The sequence below is a fragment of the Pleurodeles waltl genome, chromosome 1_2 (genome assembly GCF_031143425.1).
Source record: "Pleurodeles waltl isolate 20211129_DDA chromosome 1_2, aPleWal1.hap1.20221129, whole genome shotgun sequence".
NCBI lineage: Eukaryota > Metazoa > Chordata > Amphibia > Caudata > Salamandridae > Pleurodeles > Pleurodeles waltl.
The window spans coordinates 1,081,715,242-1,081,733,537 of NC_090437.1; the positions used below are offsets into that span (position 1 = coordinate 1,081,715,242).

Consider the following 18,296-nt stretch of genomic DNA (forward strand, 5'->3'; position numbering starts at 1 on the left):
CATAATCGCTTTTTGACTTTGAAAGATTAACTATAACAACCATGAAACCGGCGAGGTGGGAAGTTCACCCAGGAGGTGACAGTAAACAAGCATGTTGTGCTTCAACTGTAAATCAGACACACAAATGTGAAGGGAGGAAGGCTTGCAAAAAGCCTGACAATCGCTCAGAGTACCATTCTAAACCAATGTTTTTACCCACCGTGCCTCTCAAGACAAAGGCCTGTTTTATGCAAATAAGCACTAATGGAAACAGTCCATCCTGAACTTTCGGGCAAAGCCACTTCCAGAAGAAAGCACAAGCAACACCAGACCAGTTTTGGCCTTTTAAGGCCTGTCAGGCAGGTAGACCTTCGATCCCATGGCACAGTAAGGAAGCTACCAAAGACGGGTTGAAATGCTACCCAGAGCGATTGCCAGTGGTTACACTCTTTGCAAACCTTCCTCCCATCACTTTTTGTGTATCTGGCATAATGCAGTAAATGGCCAAAGTCATGCCAAAACGTGGGTCCCTTCTTCACTGTGCCATAGGATTCTAGCTATTCCTCGCTGAGGAAGCCTAACAATGCAGAAACTGGTCCTGGGTAACTTGTGTTCCCTTTAGGAAAGGGGGCCTAGTGTGAAAGTTCAGGGTGGACTGCTCCCATATGGAGCTGGATCAGGGCTTATTAACATAAAGAGGGGTCTTAGTGCCCGATTTAGATATTAGCGGATGAGTTACTCCGTCACAACAGTTACGAATATCCGGTCACCAATATCTACTTCCCATAAGATGTAATGGGATTTAGATATTGGCGGGCGGATATCCGTAACCGCTGTGATGAAGTAACTCGTCCGCAAATGTCTAAATCAGGCCCTTAGTTTAGTGTTCCACAGTCAGTAAACAATTGATGGGTTGAAATGCTGCCAAAGAGATTGCCAGTGGTTAGACTATTTGCAAGCGTTCCTCCCATCACCCTTTGTGTGACTGATGCACTTCAATGGTACCCACATTTTGTTCAGGGCTCCACCGAAAAGAAACCATTGAAACTCATGCCAATAGTAAACGATTTTAAATACAAACTGTGCCAGGAAGTTGAGAGAAAAACGGAACTGTGCAAATACAGCGATAAACACAGGGAAACGAAATCATCACTACCACTAATAGAAATACAAGCAACTCAATAATATCGCATGACCCTAGATACCCTCTTCAAGTCAAGATCCTAGCCCAGAATTTAGAGTGGACATGATGTGGCGCACACAATATGCAGAGGGCCACCGATGTGGCGTACTGAGATGCAGGATTCAAACTTCTACTAAGAACAAGAACGTTCCTTCTAAAGCGTTAACTCAGAGCCACAAAAGTACAACACAGGTACAGGCTGTTCAGAGAACATCCGCGCATTCTTTGAAGTCGCAACTCTAATGTCGAGCAGGTGCAGCGGCCACGTCTGCTCAATGAACTTTACGGAAATACACAGTATTTCATCCACTGAGGAACCTTAAGTTCTGCTTTGGCTTAGCATTCCGAAAGATCAAACAAGCCCTAGTCTCGCTTACAGTAGGATGGAAACAACCGACCCTAATTAGGCCCAAATCTGTCTACATTCTTGTTTGAAAGCTCTTCTCAACACTCAATAGGTGAAAGGGTTCCACGCCAGAACGGAACCCAGACCTTCGTACACAAGGCAGAAGAGATCCAGTCATCCCTTTGTGCGTGTCAGAGAAAGGAGTCAAAGAAACTGAGAAAAAAATGTTCGGGAGCGCCCTGCAAAGAGACCCGACAGGGTGGCCAGGCTCGACCTATTTAAATGACGTTCAGTTTTACTTTGCTTCCGAGTTAACCACATACGGTTTCATTTCCTCCTTTCAGCCACGCAGCAGCTTTCTTAATCGCTCTCAACCTGCGCCCACGAACTGCTGCCTGCAACCGTGTGTGAAAACACTGTTTTAAACGTAAAATTCAACACAAAACCGAGCTGGTCTTCGAGGCTTCTTTTCAATATACAAGCTAGCACCCCCTGATAAAACGGTGATCCTGAGATGATTACATGTTTAGATTCTGTGAGCGCTCATTCATTTGACCCTCAGTCTCAGAAATTACGAGAAGGGGCGGATGCTGCTGGGTCTCTGGAGTCTGCTTCTAAACTCAGTCAGACCCTTCTTTCTCAGGCCTCTTTGTTTTTGTGTGTGTGTTTTCTTATTTATCTAGCGCGAAACCAGCCGTAGCATTCATTATGTGTGAGGTCGGGGGCCGAACTTCAAGTACATCAAATTGAGATTACACAAATACAGTCTATACACAGGGCGATGCGCCCAGAATCGCGCTGTGTTAAATGTAGCGCTGAGGCCAGGATTCGAACTTGGCGCCCCAGGTTCCAAATGCTGGAACTCCAGCCGCCTACACCTCGCCCGGATTTTCCGAGTTTAGCTACCGAGTTTATTTTAAGTAGTATTTAATAAAAATAAAAACTGCACCGAGCACTTTTGCGTCGTGTGTTGTTTCCTATTACAAGTAAAGGATTAGGGCGAGTCTAGGGCAGAGAAACACACCCACCCTGTCCTGCGAGTAGGATGTGCAGATGCCTTCTATTGTACCAGCAAGAAACAGAAAGCTGTGGTTCTGGCAGCGTTGGCGTCTCTTTCACTACTTTGAGATATAAAATACAACACACCAGGCAGCTTAACTTACCAACACACTTTACCACGCCCACTCTGCTTCCAACCTTCCTTGTTCAACTATGTCTTAACTTTCTCAGTGAGCGCAGTGAATATAGTTGTTTTAAACACTGCTGATAGTTTGTGGGGACGCATAAATAAAACCCAACATGGTACACTGTCACAACTGCAAGTGTATTTACGGGATGAAACGGGTCGCGTGGGGAGGGGGTCAAAGGCCACAACAACAGTTACTTTATGCCTTTTGTAGACCGACTCCCCAGTATCTCCAAGTGAGCCAACAGGGGCTCCAGGCTGCTGGGCACTGCTAGCCGCGGCTCCTTACATTTCAGTCGCCCAAGTGAATGGAAGTCGGCCTGTGTGTTATGGAGCATGAATGATGGAAAACACCTCTCTTACTGATGTGTCTGTTCAGAGTAAAGCACTGAATGGCCCGCAACAGCTATGTCAACAGACAACGTCCACTTCGTTTGCCGAATTGTGTTAAATGGGTACCTGTAGACAATCAAAATACAATGTGTGCGGGGAGGGAGGTTTCAATAGTAACCTGAACACACAATATGTTTCATAAAGCTCGCAACACAATCTTCAGGCCTGAACTGTCACCAAAGAGGAGTTGTATATACATTTTAAGTACTTTACTAAAGTACTATAAAACTGATGTACGTTTTTTAAAATGTTTCCAACAAAATGTAATCATCCAATCGCGGACTGACATGATTTTTGTCAAAAACCTTAACTTGAACTGGACTATACATAAGCTTTTAAAGTCCCAAGAACTTCCCCTCATAGGACATGTATAGTATGGAATGTACAATAGTATTTATGGCCATTGTTGAGTGTGGGGAAGGACCAAGACTCAAAAGAGGGTAAGCCTAGGAGTGGGTCATGCTGCCCATCACCCCCGAACAACGGTACAAAAAAAGCAAACTACACTCCACAAGTATCTAGGGTTTGTTTATGCAACGCTGTGTTTTTCAAATGCAAGGCAGTAAATCAGCGCATACCCAATAGGTATCAGCGAGGCTTTATGGAACAGGCATATAGGGCTATAGTAATCCAGATAATCTACAACGAGCCGACAATGGTTTTCTTTGTAGACTTTTATCAGTCCCTTGGATCACACAGAGGTAGAATTAAGACACATGGAAGACGCTATTGCTCTGGCCACTTCGATGTTATAGATTAATAGCTGGTTAAAACCGGAGTCGAGCCTGTTTTTTTTTTTTTTTTTTTTTTTTTTAAAGGATTGCTGAGGCCTTGATAAAAAATTGATCAGATTCCCTGGCTTGCCTATATGGTGAAAGTATTTAATTTGTTGGGCATCCCAGAGATATTTCCGAATACGACACATCTATTTCAAAATTGGAAAGAGAAGGCTATCTATGGCCATCGCTCCAGAGTTCAGAAGGAAAGACCCCAATCCATAATGACTGTAGAAAATTAATTTAATCTATCTACTACACTGGAAACTGAGCTTTGTTTTAGTCTAATATCCACTACCACATATAGATATTATTTTGCTCGCCTACCACTCAGCACATTGCACTTCATGACAGCTTTTCCATTACAGGGAATTTGCTTTGCGGACCTTCCTAAATGCCCATGATATAACACATCCAAACAAACCACTACACTATACGCTCTTTTGCACTTTATATTTTGCCTCTCGGGCCTCTTTCTTGGTCCCAATCTTACATAAAGCTGATATTAAGACAACATCAGATTGGGATGACATTTTTTTTAAGCACTTAGGATCACCCTGTATTATATTATACTGTAACCAATTTTATCTGAAGTGCCTTCAAGATTAGGGAATCCTATGGAGACCCTTAAATGCATTTTTTATTTCGAGCATATGAGGAATTAATTACATTGTAATGCTTTTATATCACTCTTAACCAGTCTTGATACGTTTTAATCATGTCATTTGGCTGCTAACGTAATCTGCTATGCATCGTGAACCGAATTTATGTGGTTAAGGTAAAGCCTTGATGGATTTAGAGGATTGTAATGGTAATTACTTGTGCTTTTATTAACTGTTTTGATGTTGTAGCTTTACACTTTTATGGCATAGAAGCAGAATAAAGATTAATGACTTACTGACAGCGCTGCATCTGGGCCAAGCCCATGGCATTTAGTTAATTTTACCCATGCCTCTTGTCTGCGAGTAAAATATTCATCAACTGAAATAGGTGATTAAGTTATCCACATTGCAAGGATAAAAGACTGGGCCGTCCTTACCGACTGTAAAAGTTGATTGTAAACGAACTTATGTTCCGAACTGACCTCACGCAGAACGAGCTAGGGCTACTCTCACTCAGCAACTGAGCGCCAGCAGATTAGGTGTTTATGAAATAGCAAAATACACTGTATCCATATTAAACAAATCTTTTCTGTGGTATAGTCTGTATAGGACACCGGCAGTGTCTGCATTGACATGCACTAAAACTATGAAGTGCACTAACTGGGAAACAGTTTCTACAAGTCTTCTGTTATTAGCTAGTGATTTAATATACTACTGTTTTACTGGGTTTGAGGTTTAGTTTCTCCACAACAGTCCGCCAAAATAAAAAATAAAAAAAAAAACACTACAGGTTCACGTACAAAAATTCTCATGACCCACCACCTCAATTCCAACAATAGATACATACCCAAGTTTCATTTGTCCGTCATTAAAACGTGGCGCAAACCAATCAAGGAAATAAAAAGCTTTTTTTGTCGGCTGCATTGTGGGTCTTATGCCCCCCTGTGTCTCCCCTGGCACCATGGCTATTAATGATAATCTTTGGTGCCACGAGCCGCCGATTTTAAGCACCCAATGGCATCAGTCACTATTTCCACATTTCGTAAAGCTATCTTCGGAATCACAATATCTGGCCCCTTGGCAGCCCTCTGCATGCTGCTAGCGGGCTGCATAGGAATGCTTATGGACCGCTGTCACTTGGGCTGGTTGTTGAAAGGATTTACGGCCTTCTGGGTGTCTTTGCATACCGAGTACTTGCAAGCAAAGGAGTCGCTTGCAAAACAGCATGTTAGCTAATAAATAGACCGGGCATATTTTAGTGAGCTTTGGAAGCTTCTGAATCCGAGTATGTTGCACACAGCTCTGGCATTCTGAAGCAGCTGTGTATTCGTAAGGTCAGCATAAAGTGTATAATCCAGTGACCCAGTGAAACGTGTCTGTGGTACTTGAGTAAACATAGAAGGAAATCTAAATAATGCAAAACAGGAGGAAATTAATTTTAATCTTAGAATATTAAATTTCATGCAACAAATGCCTTCAAACTGGGAGGCTTTTAATAATTATCTGGTGTGCTAGTTATACCCTGTCTAGACTAAGTGCATCTAGGTAAACAGGACGGTGTTATGTTTTGTGCATGTGCGTAGGAATGACAGATATGTCTGTGGGCAGGCGCTGCATTCAGAAAGGAAAAAGGCAGCCGGTGCTCGGAGCAGGAGGCAGCACATGATTAATTGTTAGGACAGATGGCGAGTTACTGTACCTGCAGAGAGCTGCGCACACAGCCAAACCGGACACACACCACATCCCGGGCATGCCGGGAAGAAGCTACTTTTCCCAATGTAATGGAGAGAAGGAACAGTCCACAATGCAGCTTTAGGTCTCGGCGACATTCCTTAATGTCCACTGCAGGGGCTGCCTCGGATCCGAGACTTCTTTCGAGGATACACACAGCAGAAAGGCAAGGGCATCAGTGGAAATCGAAGCAACAAGAGGAGCGTGTATTAATAGGCCCACCCCTCCCAATGTCACAACAGTGGGTGCTGCCCTGGGGTCTATAACTCGTGACCCTGTGCACGGACAACAATACAAGTCTTGGTCTCTATCCCGCCCCACACAGCGAAAAATAGCATGACATTGGGCGCCACTGCCTCTGGGTTTAAAACGCCCACTTTACATAGGGGATTGCTCCACCATACACCCTCTCTGAAAAGTGTACCACTATCATTTCACACAGACTACCTCCCATAGACCCTGGTTTATGGCCCACTCTGCCTCCAATGTGCACGTAACAGCCGCGTAAGCTGTTCATAGGCAGTCACCCAATGTACCATGAGGAGAACCCTAAGACACATAACCTGACTGTCCATGGGCGCCCCATCTCTCCCACATACAAACCAAGGCCGGAAGCCCCCACTGTCTACTGAGTCATACCCCCACCCCCAACGAGATTTATTCCCGCCGCATTATGGGAATGCACTCCCCGCCATGTACAAGCCTTTAACCCTCCCACTAATAAAAGGTTGTCAACTCGCTGCGACTGGTTTGGGGGTGACCACCAGGCTGTGATGGGGTGCACCATGAAGTGATTCCCACTTTATCTGGACTGCCCATGTTCCCCGCATTAACACTACACCTGGGTTCGGGCCACCTCTCCTCCCAAACACGGACTCCTCGTATCACTGCACAGAGCACAGCTCGCCTGTAGTGCTGTGTGATGTGGCCGGATGCAGGCACCAGTGCCCCTAATGTCCACTCCTCCCCGCCACCGCTCTTACCTGCCGCCGTGGGTGCTGCGGCGGCCCCCGAATCCTCTCTCCTGTCTGAGCTGCAAGCGCCGGCCGTGGGGATATCGGGTTCGCATGCCGGGGCTGCGGCTCGGGCTGTCCCCGCCGCGGCCAGGCACAGCATCATTATCAGCAGCGGCGCCCGGGCGACCCAGCCCCGCTCTCTACGCCGGCGCCCGGGAGCCGGGCTTCTGCCGCCCGGCCCGCTGTAGGTCATGGGCGCCGCGTCCTCCTCGCCCGGTCAGCAGCGACCCCGCGATACCAGCGCCTCCCGCTCCGAGGCTCAGTGCATGCTTCGCCCGCAGCGCAGCTCCGCTCAGCCTGGGCGCGCGGCTCGGCTCCAGCAGTTGCAACGTCACCGCGCACAGGCTGGCCGCGTCACTGCGGGCGGGAGGGAGAGGGTGAGGAAGCTACGAGCGCAGGGGCTCCTGCGGCACCGGGGATGGGAGGCACGACCGGGCCTGTCGCCCGTGACTCATCCTGGCCAGTGACTCAACACAAAGGGGCATGCCCGCCGAAGTGGTAACCGGTCTTCTAAACAGGGGGATAGCCATCACAGGCCCACCTGCGTCAACCGGCCTTGTGATCGTGGGATCCACAGAACCTATGCACACCTGTGCCAACCACTCATCTGTCGATAACGCCTTACACTGCAAAACGCACATAGGCACTCACACTCCAGGTAGCGCTCGATCTACACAGAATTATTATTAAGTTCAAAGTTAGCCAAGACTGATTTATTTCACTAAAATTATGCCTAAAATACCTATGGAGGCTCTTGCGTTGGCACACCGAGCAACACTGGAGGTAAGGACATCTGCGCACACTTTGGTAAATGCACTACTTTGTTCATTCCAGTAGTGAAGGTACAGAACCCCAGGGAAACCACAGCAAGTCTGTGTCCAACAGGGTCCCCAGATTTCCTACTGAGATGAGAGCGCTGCCGCCCCACAATCTTACACTCCACGTTCCATGCACAAATACTCTTACCTATTCCCCACCACCTTGATAACTTAAAAACACACATGCTGAGAGGATAACAATAAAAAAAATAGTATTTCTAACAAACTGAAAGCGTCATATATTCAAGGAAATAGTCTTGAATTCCCTAAAGTTCCTGTAACTACAGGTGAAACATTATCACAATGTTAACTTTTGAAATTATTGGTGACTTTCAATGCTCACAAACATCCTCTGATAAAGACAAAGACGAATCAGCTGAAGAAGAACCAACATTTGTGTAATCTGAAGTGAAAACATTGGATCCATCACTGATGCTTCTCGCAATCTATTTTCTTCCGCGCAATCCTCAGGACAGTAATCAAAAGCAAGCATTGGCAAAGCCAAGAGGTCGAGCCTATAGGAAAGCTATATGTAGGCTTGCCAATGTGTTTTTGCTATGTTGTTCACCACAGCGGCTGCTGTTCAACATGGCTAAAAGTTAGTGGTGTGGAGTCGTGGAATAGTGTTGTAGAGTGGATTTGTTGTAGTCCACTGTAGTAGAGCGGAATAGGGGGAGTATAGTAACAGAGTGTTGAGTAGAGGGGAGTATGGTTCAGTGACAGAAAGTGTCTTATAATGGAGGGGAATTGGTTGGAATCGGGTGAAGTTGATTGGAGTGGATTGAAGTAGTCTGGTGGATTGGAGTTGGTGGACTCAGTGGTGTAGATTGGAGTAGAGTAGATTGAAATGGGGTTGATTAGATTGGATTGGAGTGGGCGCATTGAATTGGAGTGATAGGACTGGGATGGATTGGAATGGAGTGGGGTAGATTAGATTGGACTGTAGTGGGATGGATTAGATTGAACTGGAGTGGGGTGGATTGGACTGGGGTGGATTGGAGTGGGTTTGATTGAATTAATTGGAGTTGGGAGGATTGGAGTGGGCTGGATTTAATTAGTTGGATTGGAGTGGGGTGGATTGGACTAGAGTATGGTGGATTGGATTGGAGTCAGGTGGGCTAGATGGATTGGAATGGGGTGGATTGGGTGGAGTGGGGCGGATCGGAGTAGAGTGGAGTAGGGTGGGTTGGTATGGAGTAGGGTTGACTGGATTGGGATTGGTTCAACTGGTGTGTAATAGATTGGGATGGACTGGAGTGAGGTGGATTGGATTGGCGTTGGGGTGATTGGTTAGAGTGGGGTGGATTAGTTGGGGTGAGGTCGAATGGGGTGGACTGGAGTGCGGTGGATTGAACTAGAGTAGGGTGGACTGGAGTGGATTGGATTGCAGTAGGAATGAATGGATGGAGTGAGGTGGATTGGATTGAGTGGGGCGGATTGTATTGGGGTGGTATGAATTGGTTTGGGGTGGATTGGATTGGGGTTGGGTGGATTGGAGTGGTGTAGTGTTTTGGAGTTGAGTGGGCTGGTTGGGGTGGAGTAGACATGGTTTTATTGGGGTGGATTGTTGTAAATTGGGCTGGAGTGGGGGGATTAGATTGGTGTCAATCAATCAGGAATTTGTAAAGCGCACTACTCACCCGTGAGGGTCTCAAGGCGCTGAGGAGGGGAGGAGGTGCTGCTACTGCTCGAACTGCCAGGTCTTGAGAAGTTTCTTGAAGGTAAGGAGGTCTTTGGTCTGGCGCAAGTGTGTGGGAAGAGTGTTCCACGTTTTGGCGGCAAGGTGCGAGAATGATCTACCGCCGGTTGTAGTTCTGCAGGCGCATAGGACAGTTGCGAGGGCGGCAGAGCGGAGATGCTGGGTCGGGGTGTAGAAGGAGAGCCATCAGTTGAGGTATTCTGGTCAGGTGTTGTGCAGTGCTTTGTGAGCATGGGTGAGGAGTTTGAAGGTGATTCTCTTGTTGACTGGGAGCCAGTGCAGGTTTCTCAGGTGGTCTGTGAATTGGCAGTGGCGGGGCATGTCCAGGATGAGGCGTGTGGAGGCGTTCTGGATGCGTTGCAGCCTCTTCTAGAGTTTGGAAGTGGTTCATGTATAGGGGGCAGTGGCGTATACCAGTTTGCTGCTTATGATGGCTTGGGTGACTGTTCTTCTGGTTTCAGTGGGTATCCATTTGTAGATCGTTCAGAGCATGTGGAGAGTATTGAAGCAGGAGGAGGAGATGACGTTGACCTGCTGGGTCATGGATAATGAGGAGTCCAAGATGAATCCTAGGTTGTGTGCGTGGACGGTGGGCGTCGGAGCGGCTCTGAGATTGGCAGGCCACCAGGAGTCATCCAATGCGAAGGGGGTGGAGCTGAAGATGAGGAGTTCCATCTTGTTGTAATTGAGTTTGAGGCAGCTCCTCTTCATCCTTTCGGCGATGGCCTTCATTCCTTCTGTGTGGTGGAATAGGTTGGTGTGGGTGGAGTGGAGTAGCCTTTTTGGTGTGGGGTGGAGTAAGGTGGTTGTGGAGTGGGGTGGAGTAAGGTGATCTGGAGTGGGGTAAATAAGGGGACATGGACATTGTCAGATTGGGATCATAATTATGCCCAGGCAGACCCAAAAAAGTGGCCCAAATTCCTGGACAGCGCCCATTAATTAAATACTGTTTGCTTAGTCTCCTCAACTAACTTATTTAGAAATGTGATAGGGGCGGTGGTCAGGTGAAGCACACAGCTGCTATTGGTCCAGCAACAGAAAGGTGGAGGCCAAAGGCCACAAAATCACCTCGCCCAGAGTCACCTCCTTCAGCCCACCATAATCACAGGGCAATTGTCTGGCAGGGGAGGGGTTAAGAAAACCACATTGCTACGTATCTAGGGGGCTGAGGTGAAAATGACCCACTGGTCACAAAATCACCTGCCCGCCCCCTCTCCTCAAGGGAGGCCCTGCATACAGCCATGCCCTGAATGTAATGGCCCAGTGGGAATGGGGGAGTCAGAGAAAAAAGAGATTGCTTCTGGGCACGGCTGTCCTGCAGGGGACCCGAGGTGAGAATAGCCAGAGAGCAAGAGCAACACCTGGTCCCCAGCGAGGCCATCTCAGTCTAACCCCTCCCTCGCCCATCATATCCTGAAGAGTGATGATCGCCTGGCAGGGGAGGAACAAAGCAAATGGCTTGCTGTGGGCCGGTTAACAGAGGCCCTAAAAAAAAACACAGCCCACAGGTCACCCATAGGCATCGGCCAATGCCCGACTGCCCGCTTACCAATCTGACCCTGGACATGGATTGGAGTGGGGTGGCTTGAGTTGCCGTAGATTGGACTGGAGTGGGGTGGGTTGGATTGGAATGAGGTGGAACAGATTTGAATGGGTAGATTGGGTTAGACTGGATTGGAATGAGTCGGATTGTTCTGGAGTGGAGTGTATTGGAGTAGGGTGGGTTGGACTGGAGATGGGTGGATTGGATTAGAGTGGGGTGGCCTATGGTGGACTAGATTGGAGTCGATTGGGGTCGGGTGGATTACATTGGTGTGAGGTGGATTGGAGTGGGGTAGATTGTATTAGGCTGTATTGGATTTGTGTTGTGTGGATTGGAGTGGGCTGAAATGGGATGGAGTGGGGTGGATTGTATTAGGGTGAGGTGGATTAGATTGGAGTGGGACAGATTGTTTTGGATTGGAATGGGCAGGTTGGAGTGAGGCAGACTTTTGGATTGGAGTGGGGCAGACTGTTTTTGGATTGGAGTGGGGCAGATTGTTTTGGAGTTGGACAGTTTTTTTTGGATTGGAGTGGGGAAAATTGTTTTGGATTGGAGTGGGGCAGATTGTTTCAGATTGGAGTGGGGCAGATTGTTTTGGATTGGAGTGGGGCAGATTGTTTTGGATTAGAGAGGGATAGATTGGAGTGGGGCATATTGTTTTAGGTTGGAGTGGGGCAGATTGGATTGTTTTGGATTGGATTGGGGCAGATTGTATTTTATTGGAGTGGGGCAGATGGTTTTGGATTTGATTGGGCAGATGGGGCAGGTTGGATTAGGGTGGGTTGGAAGGACTGCAGTGTGGTGGACTGGAGTGGATTGGGTGAGTGGGGTAGATTGGAATTGGGGTAATTGGACTGGAGTTGGGTGGATTACGGTGTATTGCATGACTATGGGGGTCATTCCGACCGCGGCGGGCACCGCCCGCCGGGCGGAGACCGCCAAAAGACCGCACCGCGGTCAAATGACCGCGGCGGTCATTCTGACTTTCCCGCTGGGCGGGCGACCGCCAAAAGGCTGCCCGCCCGCCCAGCGGGAAAGACCCAGCAACGATGAAGCCGGCTCCGAATGGAGCCGGCGGAGTTGCTGGGGTGCGACGGGTGCAGTGGCACTCGTCGCGATTTTCAGTGTCTGCTTTGCAGACACTGAAAATCATTATGGGGCCCTGTTAGGGGGCCCCTGCACTGCCCATGCCAGTGGCATGGGCAGTGCAGGGGCCCCCAGGGGCCCCACGACACCCGTTCCCGCCATCCTGTTCCTGGCGGTAAAAACCGCCAGGAACAGGATGGCGGGAAGGGGGTCGGAATCCCCATGGCGGCGCTGCAAGCAGCGCCGCCATGGAGGATTCCCTGGGCCAGGGGTAAACCGGTGGGAAACCGCCAGTTCCCCTTTTCTGACCGCAGCTTTACCGCCGCGGTCAGAATGGCCCAGGAAGCACCGCCAGCCTGTTGGCGGTGCATCTACGGTCGTTGGCCCTGGCGGTCCAAGACCGCCAGGGTCAGAATGACCCCCTATGTGTTAAAGCATAATTTAGTTAATTACACATAAGAAAGGAACAATGTCACTTTGCAATATTTAGAATAAGATAATCGTCATCTTTTGAGAACAGTGCCCACGAGCAAAAATAAAACAAAACTTGAGTGCAAAGTTAGAAAAGAAGACTTGGAAAAATAAAAGAAAAGAGTTAACTATAGAAAATAAAACATTGCAATTGTATTTGTCCGGTTGGGCATGTTTTTGATATTCACACACCTTCGATTTGCATGGCCTTAGAAGTTAAAAAGAAGTATTTCAATCACGTTGGGAGCAGCGAACGGGCACTGATTGAGTTGAATGAATGCAGCTGGACTCAATGATAGGGGCAGCCAGTCCAGTCCAACCCATGATGCAAATCTAAGGGCCAGATGTAGGTAAGTTTGATTTTGCGACTTGCAATTTGCGAGTCATAGCGACTCGCAAATTGCAACTCGCAAAACCAAATGCAGAAAGGTGTCTCAGACACCTTCTGCGACTCGCTATGGGGTCGCAAAGACCCACCTGATGAATATTAATGAGGTGGGTCGCAGTTTGCGACCCCATGGCGAGTCTAGGCACTCACAGGGATGGTGGCCTGCTGGAGACAGCAGACCACCATGTCTGTGACTGCTTTTAAATAAAGCAGTTTTTTTTGGTTTTTTTTGCAGCCCGTTTTCCTTAAAGGAAAATGGGCTGCAAAAAGAAAAAATACCGAAACCATTTAGGGCCAGATGTATTAAAAAGTTTTGCACTTGCAAACGGTGCGAATCAGTAAATTCGGCCGTTTGCGAGTGCAAAACCGTGGTCTGCGATGCATGAAATGCATTAGCAGACCACAAATAAGAAATCGCTAAAATAGCGATTTCTTGCGTTGCGACCTGGAAATTGTGAGTCGCGATTTGCAATTTCCAGGTCGCAAGGTTATTCTGGAAAAAAACGCAAATTGCGATTTTTCCAAAAATGGAATTTTGCACTTGCAAAATACCATGCTTTGCAACCAGGTGGTAACCTGGTGCAAAATTTAAAAATGCAGTTAAACTGCATTTTTAATTTAAACATGTAAAGCACACATGCCCTTTTGGCATGTGTGTACCTTGTATGTTGAAATTTTTTTTTTTGGGGTGCAGGAGAGGGGGCCTTAGGCCCCCAGCACCCTGGCCTTTTGCATTTCCAAAATTGCGAATTCTGATTCAGAAATCGCAATTTTGGAAATGCAAAATATTTGCAGCTATGGGCCAAGAGGCCCATAGCTGCGAATGGGGCCGGTATCGCAATTTGCGATTCGGTAATAGCATTTGCAATTTTTAAGAAATCGCTATTACCGATTCGCAAATGTGATACATGGCCCTTTGCGAGTTGGTAATAGCGATTTCTTAAAAATCGCTATTACCGAATCGCAATGGGCCGTGATGGTACATCTGGCCCCTTGTTTCGGTTTTTTCAGAGTAGGCAGTGGTCCATAGGACCACTGCCTGCTCTGAAAAATACTTTTTTGTGGCATTCACAAAGGGGAAGGGGTCACATGGGGACCCCTTCCCTTTTGCGAATGAGTTACCATCCACTTCAAGTGGATGGTAACTGCGAGTTGGTTTGCGACCGCGAAAGCAACTCAACATCGCGATGCGGTAGCAAATAGGAAGGGAACACCCCTTCCAATTTGCGAGTCGGAATCACATTTTGCGAGTCGGTACCGACTCGCAAAATGTTACTCTGCATCGCGTAAGGCCTTTTGCGCCTCGCAAACTGCGTTTTTCGCCGTTTGCGAGGCGCAAAAGGCTTCCTACATCTGGCCCTAAGTTCTGCAGCTACGCAGCATAGAGACACAGCTGAAGAAGGGAGTGAGGAAATCACACCAGCTGTTGCCAAGGAACCGGTAGTGAAGCCAGGCCAACTGCAGGGAAGATATCGTCCTGGCACTTGTCAACCTCCACACACTCAATCACAGTCCCCTGTTGCAAATACAGGGAGTGCAGAATTATTAGGCAAATGAGTATTTTGACCACATCATCCTCTTTATGCATGTTGTCTTACTCCAAGCTGTATAGGCTCGAAAGCCTACTACCAATTAAGCATATTAGGTGATGTGCATCTCTGTAATGAGAAGGGGTGTGGTCTAATGACATCAACACCCTATATCAGGTGTGCATAATTATTAGGCAACTTCCTTTCCTTTGGCAAAATGGGTCAAAAGAAGGACTTGACAGGCTCCGAAAAGTCAAAAATAGTGAGATATCTTGCAGAGGGATGCAGCACTCTTAAAATTGCAAAGCTTCTGAAGCGTGATCATCGAACAATCAAGCGTTTCATTCAAAATAGTCAACAGGGTCGCAAGAAGCGTGTGGAAAAACCAAGGCGCAAAATAACTGCCCATGAACTGAGAAAAGTCAAGCGTGCAGCTGCCACGATGCCACTTGCCACCAGTTTGGCCATATTTCAGAGCTGCAACATCACTGGAGTGCCCAAAAGCACAAGGTGTGCAATACTCAGAGACATGGCCAAGGTAAGAAAGGCTGAAAGACGACCACCACTGAACAAGACACACAAGCTGAAACGTCAAGACTGGGCCAATAAATATCTCAAGACTGATTTTTCTAAGGTTTTATGGACTGATGAAATGAGAGTGAGTCTTGATGGGCCCGTGGCTGGATTGGTAAAGGGCAGAGAGCTCCAGTCCGACTCAGACGCCAGCAAGGTGGAGGTGGAGTACTGGTTTGGGCTGGTATCATCAAAGATGAGCTTGTGGGGCCTTTTCGGGTTGAGGATGGAGTCAAGCTCAACTCCCAGTCCTACTGCCAGTTCCTGGAAGACACCTTCTTCAAGCAGTGGTACAGGAAGAAGTCTGCATCCTTCAAGAAAAACATGATTTTCATGCAGGACAATGCTCCATCACACGCGTCCAAGTACTCCACAGCGTGGCTGGCAAGAAAGGGTATAAAAGAAGGAAATCTAATGACATGGCCTCCTTGTTCACCTGATCTGAACCCCATTGAGAACCTGTGGTCCATCATCAAATGTGAGATTTACAAGGAGGGAAAACAGTACACCTCTCTGAACAGTGTCTGGGAGGCTGTGGTTGCTGCTGCACGCAATGTTGATGGTGAACAGATCAAAACACTGACAGAATCCATGGATGGCAGGCTTTTGAGTGTCCTTGCAAAGAAAGGTGGCTATATTGGTCACTGATTTGTTTTTGTTTTGTTTTTGAATGTCAGAAATGTATATTTGTGAATGTTGAGATGTTATATTGGTTTCACTGGTAATAATAAATAATTGAAATGGGTATATATTTTTTTTTGTTAAGTTGCCTAATAATTATGCACAGTAATAGTCACCTGCACACACAGATATCCCCCTAACATAGCTAAAACTAAAAACAAACTAAAAACTACTTCCAAAAATATTCAGCTTTGATATTAATGAGTTTTTTGGTTTCATTGAGAACATGGTTGTTGTTCAATAATAAAATTAATCCTCAAAAATACAACTTGCCTAATAATTCTGCACTCCCTGTATGATAAAAATTGAAAACCAACAACTCTGAGGTTTAGAAACATCTAAGATCAAGGTTCAAGGTCTGCAACAGAAGCAAATCAAAATAAGTAATCATAAACTTGTAATTCTAGATAAAAGCACCATAACTGGGTTTAAAAGTGTCAGAAGTACCTTAGCTGTCAATCAAATAGCAATGAATGACAATCTTAACAATCTCACTGATGCCATCAAGACCTTATGTCAGAAACTGCATCATGAAATCATCATCAAAAGTGTAGGGAGCACCATACATCATCCCTCATTGATGGGTTAACTCATGTCATCAATCAGCTAACACAAGCCACAACCACTTCTCACTGCACTATTAGTTTACAGGTGGAAATGACGCATTTCAGTACATATAACGCAAGAGGACGAATACAGGTGACCAATGCTGTGAAGACAATAGAAACAACTAGACTTATACAGGTTGGAGTGGGAGAAAATGAGGACCAATGAAGTGTCAGCAGGATCTCAGCTACAGACAGTTTGAATCTTTGGCAAAGCAGGAGTCTCAGTAGTACTGCTGAAATAGTTGGAGTAAAAACATCTGCTCACCACAAACTTAATGTCTTAGAATGAAAGAACTGGTACCTTATAACATTGCATAAAAATTGCATTATCATTTTGTTTCTCAAAACAACCATCTGGAAAGAGAAGCATCTTTTCAGATATACAATATATTACCTGAAAATAAAGGTATATTTAGTTATTCAACCTTCAATGACTCTCTCTAGTTCTTTCCGTAATTTTGAATGCAATTACATACTTACCATGAAAAATAATGATTGGTTATATTAGCACATCTCAAACACCCTTCTGCAGCTCCAGTTTCCTCATTTGTGGGAGCTGGTGGGATTGGTTCTTCTGCCTCATCTGAGTAAGATTCTGACACAGTACCAGTTATTCATTTATTTGATGCAATATCGTGAAGAATTGTCCATGCTGCTATAGTTTTGCAACATATCTCTGGAGAGTATAGCAGAGCACCACCACTCTTATGCAGACATCTAAAGCGACTTTCAAGTATTCCAAAAGTATGTTCTTTGATGCCTTTGGTGCTACAGTGTGCCATATTGTACAGACCTTCATTGGGAGTTGTAGGGGGCAGATTTAGTATCATTATCCATGTCTGTTGGCATACTCACTATCACCTAGAAACAAACAAAATATATTTAGCTATGGAATTCACTTGCATTTTAAGCCATATTTATTACAGTTATATGTGTTTTATCAATAAATATCCATCATCAAAATCTTCTATTTGTAGCCTTAGGTAAGTTCAACTATGTCAGAATATGAAAGCTTTGTGGGTGCTTCCTGGAAACTGGACAACAGTATCTGTTATGACATCTTTGGCACACACACCACTTGAATGATAGGCAATTAGTATTTTTTGAAATTCCTAAATAAATGAACAAGTTACTTAACTTCAGCAACACAGTATCCGGTAGAGACTATGGCCCTGATTATGACCTTGGCGGACGGCGGAGGCCGTCCGCCAAGGTACCGCCGCCAAATGACCGCACCGCGGTCAGATGACCGCGGCGGCCATTCAGACATTTCCTCTGGGCCGGCGGGCGCTCTCCAAAAGAGCGCCCGCCGGCCCAGAGGAAATGCCCCTGCAACGAGGACGCCGGCTCAGAATTGAGCCGGCGTAGTTGCAGGGGTGCGACGGGTGCAGTTGCACCCGTCGCGCATTTCAGTGTCTGCTTTGCAGACACTGAAATACTTTGCGGGGCCCTCTTACGGGGGCCCCTGCAGTGCCCATGCCATGGGCATGGGCACTGCAGGGGCCCCCAGGGGCCCCGCGGCACCCCCTACCGCCATCCTGTTCCTGGCGGGAGACCCAGGAACAGGATGGCGGTAGGGGGTGTCAGAATCCCCATGGCTGCGGATCGCGCTCCGCAGCCATGGAGGATTCTGTTGGGCAGTGGTAAACCGGCGGGAGACCGCCGGTTTACCCTTTCTGACCGCGGCT

The 18,296-nt window shown here is 46.9% G+C and overlaps 1 protein-coding gene across 1 annotated transcript in view; it reads right to left on the minus strand.

Moving 5' to 3' along the window:
- The window catches only part of STIM2 (stromal interaction molecule 2), a 350,713-nt gene extending 343,140 nt beyond the window's left edge, over window positions 1-7,573 (minus strand). The window contains exon 1 of the mRNA XM_069202138.1: window positions 7,180-7,573. Coding sequence (XP_069058239.1) covers window positions 7,180-7,405 — 226 coding nt within the window. The 5' untranslated portion in view covers window positions 7,406-7,573. The remainder of the gene's footprint in view (window positions 1-7,179) is intronic.
- Window positions 7,574-18,296: the final 10,723 nt, after the last annotated feature.